A 13,553-nucleotide genomic window follows, 5' to 3' on the forward strand; every position below is an offset into this window, starting at 1 on the left:
CAGCTTTTCCTTTAAGCATATGTTTTACTGTATCTTCAGAGTAAACTTGTTCTAAAACTTCTTCCAGGCCAGTCCCTGCCATTAGTTTTCCAATGCTTCCGAGAAAGCTCATCATTGTGTGAAACCCTCCGAGTCGACATACTATATTGAGGTTCTGATCTTTTATAACACCAAACGCTTTCTACCGTAATGGCTGATCAAACGTAACGCAGGGAGTAACTATTTCATATTTATTGGCTTCATCAATAATGAGCAATAGTGTAAAATATATGCATGTTTCATCTGAAGAAATTAAGTCACTAATAGGTAAAAATTTTATGGATGCTTTTTCATAAACTGTTTTTGATTGTGATGTAGTATGCATCATATAACCTGACCAGTTTGGGCGAGGATTATTTTTTGAACTAAAAAACCATGCCACATGCCAAATAAGATCAAGATTCATTTCGGGCGCACGGAATACTTCAGATACAATATCTTTCATTGGTTTAAAACTTACATTTAATAAACCCTGATAGCTTGATCCGTGATAAGGCGTTGTTTTTAAAGACATATCAGATAAATTTTTAATAGACTTGTGTTTCAAACGTGTTATGCTTTCATAATTGCATTTAGAAGACGAACATATTGATATTAAACCCATTCTGTGAAACGTTCCTTTTCTGGTTAATGCTCGAATGTTGTGATCTACATTATCAGCGACCCAATGTAGGAAGTTCGGCTCTTGTTCTTGCGCGTCATTTACTCTACTAATTGCAGCAGATAGCTTGAACAACTTAACTTCATCGGTGGAAATTGAAAATCCAAATTTGTAAAGGTGATCCACAAGCCATTTTATTCCAAAAGATTTATCGATATCTACTCCAACTCCAAATGGAATTAGTGCTATCATAGATCTTGGTCGCGAAGCTTGAGCAATGCATTGTCGTTAACTAATTTGTCAAAGCTTAACTGAAATTAAATGGCTTAGAAATAGCTGTAAACTCTTTGGAACTCATTTGAGTCCATATTCAATATAACCCATATCCTCTAGTGACGGATATACAGATTTATCGACATTCATTTCTCTGATTTCGCTTTTAATTATACTTGCAGCGGCAGAAATAGTATCATTTTTAGTGTGAGCTTTCTTTTTTAAAAATTTCGATATAAAAAAAGAAGCCATATCTCTGAAACAAACTAAATTAGATTGACCAGAGAGTTCTCCAAAAAAATATGATCACGATAATGTTCAAGTAATTTTCGTTTTAAAGATTTCGTCGAGTAACAAGCATAACCATTACTAAGTTCTTTTATTTTAATGTGCACATCTGAAAGAGTATAAAGTTCGCAGTCAGTTTCTTCTTCTAACCAGAAACAGAGTTTCTCAAAAATTTCAAACATAATGAGATCTAATGGGCGTCCACGTTGGTTGTCGCTTTTAGTTTTAAGCCTGAAGTTGTTCATACACGAAATATGATAAATAGCTTCTTCCGCTACAAGATCATAACAAGACATCAAACGAGAATGTACAGCATTTCCCCAATCATCCTCTCGATTCAATGAACGTTCAATCATTTTTTTAATCAATGATATGGTCTCAACTTTAGAAATCAGGAAATGTTTGTGATCTACCTTTTTAGTACAAAGAAAACATTTTGATTTCCAATCAAATACCTCTTCAAATGAGGATGGTAGTTTCTTTCTTGGAGCAGATAATGATTGATCTTTACGACTATCCACAAACTTTCTTCTACAGCTATGATGGACTAGTACTGTTGTACTATTATGCGTGTTCTGTCGGAACTGGCCTCTCAGAAAACTAAAAATATGCAAAAATATTTCTCAAATTTTAGCTACAATACAATTGAGTTTAGAATTAAAACTTAACCTAATTTTACGCTTTTTGAGTAAGAAAATTGAAAAAAAAACAACAAAAAAACATTGTTGATGTCAACTTTACTTGACCTCCCCCTCCCCAGTGTCACAATTGTCAACAATTTTCAGACCAACTTCCTCCCTATTTTGTTGACGTAAATAATGAGCAGCCCTTAATTTGAAATGATTCGGAAAATTAATGAACTATTAATTTAACTTAATTAATTTAACAAACTACGCGAAAAATCTTTTTATAAGATTGCATATTTAAACAAATTTTAACCCGCATAGTTCATTCATACACCGTTCTTCGCTTAATCGAATCAATGTTTTGAGACCTTTTCCGTATACTTTGACATAACTTTCTTTGTCAAACCCAAGCTTGCACAATACACAAACAGCATTCATTTTTTTTTCAAATGTAAAAACTTTTACTACACGTAACGTTTAACTTGTAAGTTTTACTTTTCCGTATAATAGTTTCAATATAATAAGACGCAACCTTTTTTCGGAGTAAAAGCCAAAGTTCTTATATAAATATTGATCAGCATAAAATTCTCGATTCAACAATATATAATTAATGATATTTTGATGTTGTCAAAATGAGCCTCTTTTTTGCCCCAAATTGCCCCCAAACGGGATGTTCCCGTAGCGCAATCAATGGGGCTTTTTTTTAAGCTCATCCAGAGACTTTCTACTTCCTCTGTGCAAAGTTTCAGCTTTATACTATTTTTGTCCGGGTCAACTCGCAATTCTCTCCTACTATATCTAAAAAGCCAATATTTGTAGCCGCTAAAGCACGATTTAATTAATAAACGCGCAGCTCATCTTCAGTAAAAGATGTACTTTTTGCAGCTGTGGAGAAAAAATACTTGTCAATTCTATTCTTAAATGCGTTAACTGACGGAACCTTTTTGAATGCTAACGGCAAGTTATTCCAATCATTCACAATACGATTTGTAAAAAAATTGTGACGAGCATTATTATATGTGAAGTCACGCATTAGGACGTTGCCATCATCGTCATAAGGTACTGAGGTCATGAGGTACTTTTGTTGCTTTATGCTGAATTTTTTCGATTTCTTTGATGTCACCTTTTAAGTAAGGAGACCATACCGGAATAGCGAATTCCAGGTGCGGCCTAACATACTATGTGTATAGTTTACTCCAAAGCTTCATATCTCTTGATCTAAATGCTTTTTTTAATAGACAAAGTATCATATTCGCTTTACGTGTTGCAACCTGTATGTGTTGATTCCATTTTAGATCATTAGATATGAAGATACCCAGGTCTCTCTCAATATCTGTTGCCTTAAAAGTAAGTGATGTATTTTCATCATTCATTACATATTCATGATTACTATTTCCATAACCAAGGTGCATAATTTTATATTTTGGAACATTTAACTCCATTAGCCATTCCTTTGACCATTCTGTAACAATGTTTAAATCATTTTGGAGGATCAGGTGATCAGCATCGTGAAACTCAGGTCTTATTTCTTGTAACTGTTTAGTGTCGTCAGCATAGATTTTATGAACTGATTTTAACTTATCCGTTAAGTCGTTTATATAAATGATAAATAATGTTGGACCAAGTACAGACCTTTGAGGAACTCCGCTTAGAATATCGGTCCAGTCGCTAGAGTGTTCACTTTAAACAGTTTGCTGTTTTCTACTAATCAAAAATGGCTCAACCCATTTTAGAACATTGCCATAAATCCCATATGCTTTCAATTTATGAAGTAGTCTACGGTGAGAAACTTTTTCAAACGCTTTCGTAAAGTCCAAAAATGCAATATCGACAAAATTTCTTTTACTTAACGCTTTCGTGATGTAGTCGACACTCTCCAATAAGTTAGACGTGCATCCTTTTTAGGACATAAATCCATGTTGATTATGTGAGATGCAGCTCGTTTTTTCAAGAATTTAGTTATCTGTTCCCTGATAATCTTTTCCATTACTTTACATGGAGCTGATGTGATAGACACTGGTCTGTAATTAGCGGCATCAAGACGACTTCCTTTTTTAAACAACGGTGTGACGTGAGACTGTTTCCAAGCTGTAGATGTTGAGCCTTCCGACAGTGCTTTATTGTAAAGTAAAGTAAGAGGTTAAATCATTTGAGCTGTGCATTCTTTAAGTACCTTTTGGACTAATGTTATAAGCACCAATAGATTTTTTCGGGTTCAAACCTCTCAAATAATCTAGCGTCGCTTCAAAATTGATAATTATATCGCCTAAGTCTTCTTGATAATGCCTTCTCTCAAAAATAGGTAACTGACTACTTTTACTATCATCAACAAAAACTGATTTAAAGTGCTCGTTAAGTCTGTTTGCGATATGTATTCCCTCTGTTAACGTTTCACCTTTTGCATCAGATAGAGCACTAATAGATACATGAACATTCTGTTGCGCCTTAGCATAAGCGTACACTCTTTTAGGATTACTTTTATCTGATGCTAGTTGTGCTTCAAATACTCGAACACGACGTTTACATGCTTCTGCACTTGACTTTTTAGTTTCCTATATTCACGAATCAGTGTCGCTGATCGCCAGTTAGTCGCAGATAAGTAATTGCCCTGTTGTTTTTTTTGCTTTATCATAGTCAGTACCTTCTTATTCATCCATGGCGCATTTCAAGTGGTATGGACTTTTTTTAACGGATTAAATTGCTTACTTATTTTATTTATTGCAGAAAAGTTCATAGCACTCATTAGTGTTTTTATTTTCAAATAATTGCTTCCAGTTAGTTTCCATAATCTTTTTACCAAAATTTATATAGTCACCTTTATTAAAGTCATATTTTTTGTTTGAGAAAGTAGTCTCATTTTTAGAAAGGGCGACATAATCCTAACTCAATATGCATGACCTTGCGACGAATTACCTAACGGAAGAGAGCTAGATAAGTTGCTTACTCTTGTTAAGTCTGTAATAATTAAATCCAAAATGTTTTTTGCTTTACCATTAGATGCATCGAATGTTGAGAAATCAACTAATTGTTCTAGGTTATGGTTAGCCAAAGTATAAAGAACAACACTTGCCACACTATTTGGACCACTTAGTAATTCGATCCTGTCATCATCGTGCCATTTGAAATCCGGAAAGTTGAAATCACCTGCTAGTAACATACAACAACACGCTTTTCTATCAACAGTTTGGTTAGCCAATATAATTGTTTTATTTATATCATTTATATGCGATAAAGGTGGTCTATAGACACCACCAATAAGAACAATTTCGTTACCGATTTAAATTTCACACCATATTTGCTCTGAGTTGCTGTTGTTTAAGATCTCTCTTAGATGACGATCAGATACCTCATTCAAGACTAGATCACGCTTGATGTAGATAGCAACACCTCCACCGTGACTATTTTTTTTCTTTACTAGTAGTAGTTGTTCAATTGAGAAGCAGATATTTCAGTAAACCATGCCTCAGAAATAAAGATTAAATCATACATGTTTATGTCACAAAGTGCAGATAATTCGTTCATTTTATTCGGATTAAGGGAAGTTGCGTTAGTATAAAGGCATTTTAAAAATTTTTTTTGGGTTAGATTTTGCAGATTTTATTTTTGTATTTAATGCATTTAAATAAATATTCGCAGGTAAACATTTTGATTCATTGTGATTTTGCAATTCTGGCTGCTTGTGCATCTCTCCATATGATGAAAGGATGCTTTTTGCGTTCATTGATTACAACTTCCTGTGAGACATCAATGCATTGGAATTTATCGCTGTGGATGACAAATCTGAAGGACTTGTCAAGTTTTCCAAGCTCTTCAAGGTCAGAATTAGCTGCTTTTCTTTCTGAGTTTAATTTATTAAACTCACTTTGTTCTGCTACTGTGCGGTCAGGGCGTATAAATATATCTTTAAAATTGCCCGATGCTAAATGTTTTACTGATGCTATAACGTCGTTTCTGATAGATCACGAATCAACTTCAATCATAAGAGGAGCAGGTTTACCAGAATTAAAGTTCTTATTTTTTTTGAAACGTTCAACTATATTGACTGATTTATTTAAGGATGCCATAACCTTTTTGAATTTTGCGATGTCATCTTTAGTTATATCGCATTATCATTGACTTTTTTAATGTTTTAGAAAGCGTCGACTCATTAAAAGCTATGTGTTGTAAAATATCTAATCCAGTCGTCAGTTGATCAACTAAAGTTAATAACAAAAATATTCAGGTTGAGTTTGCTCTTGTACAACGTAAAATCTTATAGTCATAAGATTTCACATTATAAACTATAATCTTATATCCTAAACTAGGTATTTAAAATTAAAAAAAGCTCAAAACAAATTCGTTGCTTGGTATTGCTGGTTTCACTTTCTCAATAACAAAATGTTTGTTTTTTTTCGTTTTTATAATTCGCTTTTCATTGCCACTTTTTAATAGTTTCTTACTTTTATTTGCACTCGAAACTTTCATTTTTTGTGACTCTCCTTTGTTTTCTATTAAGTTGTCAATTATAATATTTAAAACTATTTTAAAAGAAATGAAATTCACTAATTTCAAAATATGAGATTAAACTAAAATATTTACTGCAGAATTTTGCAATATACATTAATGTTAATTTACAATTGTCAGTTTTTTCTTTTTACAACTTTTAGACAGTTAATAAAATTGTTGATTAAGTGAGAACAAAAGAAAAATGCAAACAAAGTTCACAAATCAAATAACAAAAGAAACATTAATAGTTAATAAACCAAACAATGTGAGTATAAACTAATAAAATAACTATGAATTATTGCGCATTCTTTTGTTAAATGCGCATATAAAAATCACGAATAGTATTCGTGATTTTTTTTAATAGCTTTAAATTGAAAACGATTTTATGCAAAAAAACGAAAGTATGAGCATTTTACAAAAGAATGCGAAATAATTCATACTGCATATCACGTAGTATCAAACTGTAATAAAATATCGTATCCGCCTAGAATATCATATCCTCCATAGAAAAATTGAAAACGCAGACGCGCTTTAAAGTTATAGTATTTAGAAGTGTACCTAGGCCGTCCGGTAAACAATGTAAAACTGTTTACAAAATTTTTGTAACGTTTATGAAAGGTAAAAGAGAATCGAATTTATACATATGATATTCTGTGTGAAAAATTGATGTTATATCCTAAATTTTACAATGTTTTATGATGGATATGACTGTTATACAAGAGGAAATATGATATTTTAAGTAAAAAATTGATTTTATATCCTATATTTTACAAGGTTTTACGTCGGATTCGACTCTTATACAAGGGAGATATGACGTTCTAAGTAACAGATTGATGTTATATACTATATTTTGTGTCAGATACGACTGTTATACATGGGGAATATGATATTCTAAGTAACAAATTAAGGTAGTATTCTATATTTTACGTCAGATACGACTGTTATACATGGGATATATGATGTTCTAAATAAAAAATTGATTTTGTATCCTATATTTACGTCGGCTATGACTGTTATACAAGGGGATATGATATTCTAGGTGACATATTAATGATATATCCTATATTTTACGTTGGATATGACTGTTATACAAGGGGGAATACGATATTCTAAGTAACAAATTGATTTTTTATACTATATTTTGAAATGTCAAGATTTGCGATTTTAAACTAACTTAATATGAAGACAACACATGGTATTCAATATATATATATATATATATATATATATATATATATATATATATATATATATATATATATATATATATATACACATATATATATATATATGTATATATATATACACATATATATATATGTAAAAATATATATACATGTGTGTGTATATATATATATATATATATATATATATATATATATATATATATATATATATATATATATATATATACATACTGACATTGAAACAGAAGGGCGGAGTGGGCAATAACCCCCTAAATTTCTCAAAATATATATTTTATTCCATTCAAATTCTTATTCCAGTTGCCTAAGCCCCTTCCCCTTATTTTTCGTTTCAGCTCCTCTCCCAACTTTCTTGAGCTTCCTACGCTGCTGTATATATGTACAGTGCAGTAGTGCGCTTTCCAAGAAGCAATAGTAGTGCTTGCCAAAAAAGACTCCACTCATCTTGTTTCTATGCACCCAACTTTTTTACCACGCACCTGCCCAATTGTAATGGTTTTGGTTCTGGGTGATGGATAAGGTTTTTTTCCCAGAAAAACTCTATTATATAGTAATTAACGGATTTGAATTATAAATATTAAAATAATAAAAAACGAATTTTTTTAGAACGAGCTATTTAAACTTGATTTTTTAATATGCTGTGTTTTTGCAAATGCTCATTGGACTCTTACGGTGTGTACAAATCTATGTTATTAAAGTGTGAATTTTAATGGGGATTTTTTTTATAGTCATTGTTGTAGTCATTAATAGACATTTTCAATGATGAAATTATTTTATTGCGTCAGCATATGTATGTATTGCGTATTTCGCTGTTGCAGTCATTGACTCAGATTTGTATCTAATACTTTGTTGCAGGTTATCAAACCAAGTGAGAAAACAATTCATTACATTAACCCTCTTGGTGAACTCAAAGCCTCTGTAAAGAAAGAAGAAATAAAATGGAAGAATGATGTTCAAAAATTGTCTACTATTATTAATACATTTTGATTTGCATTTCAGTTTCATAAATTAATTTATTTCTTCTCAATATCATAGTAGTTACTTGTTTCAAAGATATAGTTTTTTGGAGAAATTCAAACTATTAACATCGCCACAGGCATTACAAACTGACAGCATTTCATGTGGAGTCTTTTGTCTTAAGATATAATAAAAAATTGAAATGGGAATATAATAAACGAAGTTTGAGAAAAGGTGCTTAAGGAAAATTTCATATGTGTGATCAACGCAAATTTATTCCTAAAACAGTATTATAGTAGTTACTTGTATCCCCATTGTACAACTATCATATCCCCCTTGTATAACAGTCGAATCCGACGTAAAACCTTGTAAAATGTAGGATATAAAATCAATTTGTTACTTAGAATATCATATACCCCTTGTATAAAAGTCGTATCAGACGTAAAACCTTGCGAAATAAAGGATTTAAAATCAATTTGTTAATTAGAATATCAAATCCCCCTTGTATAACAGTCGTATCTGTCGTAAAACCTTGTGAAATATAGGATATAACATCAATTTGTTACTTAGAATATCATATCCCCATTGTACAACAATCGTATCTGGCGTAAAGTTTAGTAAAATATAGGATATAAAATCAATTTGCTACTTAGAATATCATATTCCCCATTGTATAACAACCTAAAATATAGGATATAACATTAATATGTCACCTAGAATATCATATTCCCCTTGTATAATAATAATAGCCGATGTAAATATAGGATACAACATCAATTTTTTATTTAGAACATCATATATCCCATGTATAACAGTCGTATCTGACGTAAAATATAGAATACTACCTTAATTTGTTACTTAGAATATCATATTCCCCATGTATAACAGTCGGATCTGAAATATAGGATATAACATCAATAAGTTCTTAGAATATCATATCCCTCTTGTATAACAGTCGAATCCGACGTAAAACCTTGTAAAATATAAGATATAAAATCAATTTTTTTAATTAAAATATCATATTTCCCCTTGTATAATAGTCGTATTCAACATAAAACATTGTAAAATTTAGGATATAACATCAATTTTTCACATAGAATATCATATGTATAAATTCGGTTCTCTTTTACCCTTTATAAACGTTACAAAAATTTGGAAAAAATTTTACATTGTTTACAAAATTATTCCGGACGGCCTAGGTGCACTTCTAAATAATATAACTTTAAAGCGTGTCTGCGTTTTCAATTTTTCTATGGGACATATGATATTTTAGGCGGATACGACATTCTTACAATACACATCATCAGTTTAAAAAAAAAGTATAGATTATTATGAGCACATAAAAAAAAAAATTAAAAATATTAAGATTTATCTTGTGCTCAAAGCCTTGCTACGAGGGTACTATTTGGTGCATTTTTAGGGGGTTTTTGACGCTTGAGCACAAGGTAAATCTCAATATTTTTGATTTTTTTTTTTGTAATCGTATTTTTTTTATATTTGCCCCAAATTTAGCTTGTTGTGTATTAGCGTTTTCGAAATTTTATTTTTTTGAACACTCCTAATTAAGACCCGTCAAGAATTTAGAATTCAAAGAGGTATCAAAAATATTTAAAATTACTCCACCTTAGTGCACACATATACAAATTTCGCATATACAATTTTGAAATAAAATAACTTTTTAAAAATAAATGTCGTTTTCCTATTAAAAGTTAGTCTTGTGTTTATATATTTGTTTAAGAATGGATTTATTCCCGGGAATTCGGGAAATTATTTTTAAATTTTTCACTTCCCAGGATCAAAAAAATGTCAAGATTTGATATCCTCTATTCCCTTATGATCATGTGTTCTCTTCATCATTTTTTTTATAATTACTTAGCAGAGCTTTAAATCAAAACATTAAGTAATTTGTCACACTCTCACGCATTTTAATAATATTGCTAACATGACCTAATAGATAAACAATGATAGCATTTATATATAAAGGAAGCAACTCAGACAAAGGTTTTTGATAAAAATTAAACAGCTGACTAATAACCAATACTTTATCTGAACATATTTTAGTGCTTGACAAGCGCACGTCGGTTACTAGAGAATAGATCATCATCGTGCAGTCAGGATTCAAATATAGAGAAAATATTGAACTGCTGAGTATAAAATAAAGTTTTGAGATTAAAAAGTTATGGTCTTTTCAATGTGTTAATAATTTAATAGTAGGTGGCTTGGGCATATTATGTGGCATTATTTGATCAGCAGAACATTTAATTTTACACCACTGCCATTAAAAAATGTGTTTCATGTTTATTGATAACAGAAAATATACAAATTAAAAGATTTTTTGAGTAATTTTCGTTAAAAAAAATGTTTTTTTTTTTCAAAAACACTTTTTTTGTGTATGGTTCTCCACCATCAGTAGACATCAATAAATAAATATGTTAAAAATTTTTAGATTTAATATTTTCAACTAAACTTTGTCTCAAAATAAAATCACTCTTTTTTTTAACATGGTTTCCAATTGATAAGATTTGATTGCATCGAAATTTTGAGATAAAACAAGTTTCATTTGGCTAATGATATCCAATATAAAAATATGTGAGGAACAATCAATAACTATTTTACACGTGTCAACTAAAACTATACATATAACTTTTAAAACTTAATATAACTTTTAAAACTTTACCCACCAACCCGAGCTCCAATCACTAATGAAATGAAAATAAGACTATACAATAATGTAGAATGTTCCTACAAAAGGGTTTAAATATAAATTAATGGAAATGTGCGCTAATTCTGGTGACAGCCAGAGCTAAATAGTCAGAGCAACGTTTTTTGCAGTGCATTACTTAATATGACAGACTCACAGACTAGTCTGAATAGACTGGCCGCATACACTTTTGACGTAAATGGAGTGGTTTAGAATTAAACCAGTTTGTACAGCCTAAGCTAGTAAGTTGACTAAACCCTTTTGTAGAACCATTGAAATAATTAGGAATAGTGCTAATTTTAGGACTTTTTGGACATCATAAAGTTTAGCAACTTTTATTCCTTTCCGACTTTAGGTAAATATAAATAATTTTTTAAAAACTGACATATTTTTTGCAACTGCAACCCTATGTTTTTGGATTTTTTTATATTTTTACCATAGTTAGTACATTATAAAATAAGAAAAATCCCAAAATTTCAAGGTCTATCTCCCAAAATTTAAAACAACATTACGTGAGTAATGGTTGTTTTAATTTTGGCTACTATTATTGTTTTGGTCATTTTCCGCCATTTTTAAATTTACATTTCTCTTTATAAAACCATGCCTTTAAACGTGTGAATTCTAAAAACAAATGACTTAGTTAATCTCAAGGTGAGGAATTTAAATATATAAATAAAAAACTCATTTTATAGTTAAAAAGTACCTAAATATCAATTATAAATGTTAAAATAATGGACACCTGCCACTGTAAAATTTTTAGATGTGCGGTAAATTTTTTAAGCCTAAAATTTCAAATTAGGTCATTGTATGTTTGAAGAACATTGTGTGAAAAAATCATTTATGCCAAATACATAGTTTTGTAAATATTTTACTTTTGTACTAAAAATGTATATATAATTGCAGTGAAAATGTATATATAATTGCATGAGTTAAATAACTTCCAGCTAAATTCTATACTCTAAACCTTTGAATGTTCATACTTATGACATTTAAGGATGTTTGCAAAAAATTGTGCTGCGAAGAGCCTGGGAACAAAAATACCCTAAAAAGTAGAAATCTAAAACGTGGGGGAAATTTATGAAAGTTATGAAAGTTTTTTTAATGTATTTTTTGTTTCCTCTTTGTTCTTTGGTTCCTTTTCTTTTCCAATTATCAGTTTAATTGCTGAAAAAATAAGTTTAATTGCTGAATTCAGACATATTCATCTAATTTAAATGTTGCAATTAGTTCTACATAAATAATATAATTAATACTTGTGCATTTTTAAATTTGCAAGTATAACATTTTTTAATTCATTATCAAAATGATTTCATGTGATATTGGTAAAGTTTTGATGTCAGAATGCCATAAAACCTCATATTCTATAAATAAAGAGATTTTTTTACTACATGACCTAGACACTGATACTCGTCAAAACATTTTATGGAGATCTGAGTTGCGTGCTTGTGAAGAACTATTCAGCATTTGTAATCACCATTTTCACTACTTTGGAAAAAGATTTGAAAAAAAAAAAGGCAATTGTTGTAATTTTTATAAAGTGCATAAAAAAAAATAAAAGGCAATTTGATTTAAAATATTTTTTATGTAATTATATCAAAGAAACCCTTCTTTAGTTCTCAAATTGTATTACTTTTCTGATGGATGTGGAGGACAATATAAAAATTTTCAAAATCTATGCCATCACTCAGAAGATTTTTTATTGAAAGCTGAATGGATATTTTTTGCCAGTCATGGCAAATCTTCTTGTGATGCAATAGGTGATAAAGTAAAACGAACAACAGCAAAAAAACGTCCAAAAAAAAATCAAATACTAACAATCGATGCAACGTTTAAATTTTGCACTCAAAAAACGCTCACAATAAAGTTCTTTAAAATTGATAAAGGAACTATGGTTAATGTTAGAGCTACATAAAACAAACGATTTGAGAAGGGAAAAACAATACCAGGAACTCGAGGATTTCACCATTGCATACCAGTTTCGAAAGCATCTATATTATTTAAAAAAACTAGTAACAATATAAATCTAAAATCTATTAATATAACTAAAAAATCAAGTTACCAAAATTTAAGTTTAATAAATTTTGAGCTAATGCAGAAATACAAATATTACGCATGTACATATGACTCGTTTTGGTGAATTGCAGTAGTTGAAGAAAAAGATGAAGAATATAATGATATAAAAATAAAGTTTATGCATCCACACGGTCCATCTGAACATTTTTTCTGGCCGAAAAGGAATAATTATTGTTGGATACCAATCACCAATGTAATAACATTAATAAGTGCACCAACAATAATATCAGACAAATATGAACTTTCAAAAAAAGATTTTAACAAAATTAATAAGTATATATTTGTAAATCAATAATTTTTAATGG

General features: G+C 30.1%; 1 protein-coding gene across 1 annotated transcript; it reads right to left on the reverse strand.

The window, feature by feature from the left end:
* Positions 1-3,005: 3,005 nt before the first annotated feature.
* Positions 3,006-5,349, reverse strand: LOC136078804 (uncharacterized). Its single transcript, XM_065794615.1, has 5 exons — positions 5,315-5,349; positions 4,772-5,000; positions 4,001-4,379; positions 3,699-3,942; positions 3,006-3,507 (listed from the first exon to the last, which is right to left on the reverse strand). Exons 1-5 carry the CDS (start codon positions 5,347-5,349, stop codon positions 3,006-3,008), a joined length of 1,389 nt encoding a protein of 462 aa, XP_065650687.1.
* Positions 5,350-13,553: the final 8,204 nt, after the last annotated feature.

The sequence above is a fragment of the Hydra vulgaris genome, chromosome 03 (assembly GCF_038396675.1).
Source record: "Hydra vulgaris chromosome 03, alternate assembly HydraT2T_AEP".
NCBI lineage: Eukaryota > Metazoa > Cnidaria > Hydrozoa > Anthoathecata > Hydridae > Hydra > Hydra vulgaris.

Excerpts from the sequence above, each read along its gene's own strand:
- LOC136078804 (XM_065794615.1), bottom strand. The coding sequence starts at position 5,349 with ATGAACGAATTATCTGCACTTTGTGACATAAACAT. Across the intron at positions 5,001-5,314 it reads GCACTTTGTGACATAAACAT|AAAAGCGTGTTGTTGTATGT; the intron begins GTATGATTTAAT and ends AACTGTTGATAG. Across the intron at positions 3,508-3,698 it reads CGTCTAACTTATTGGAGAGT|TGAACACTCTAGCGACTGGA; the intron begins GTCGACTACATC and ends AACTGTTTAAAG.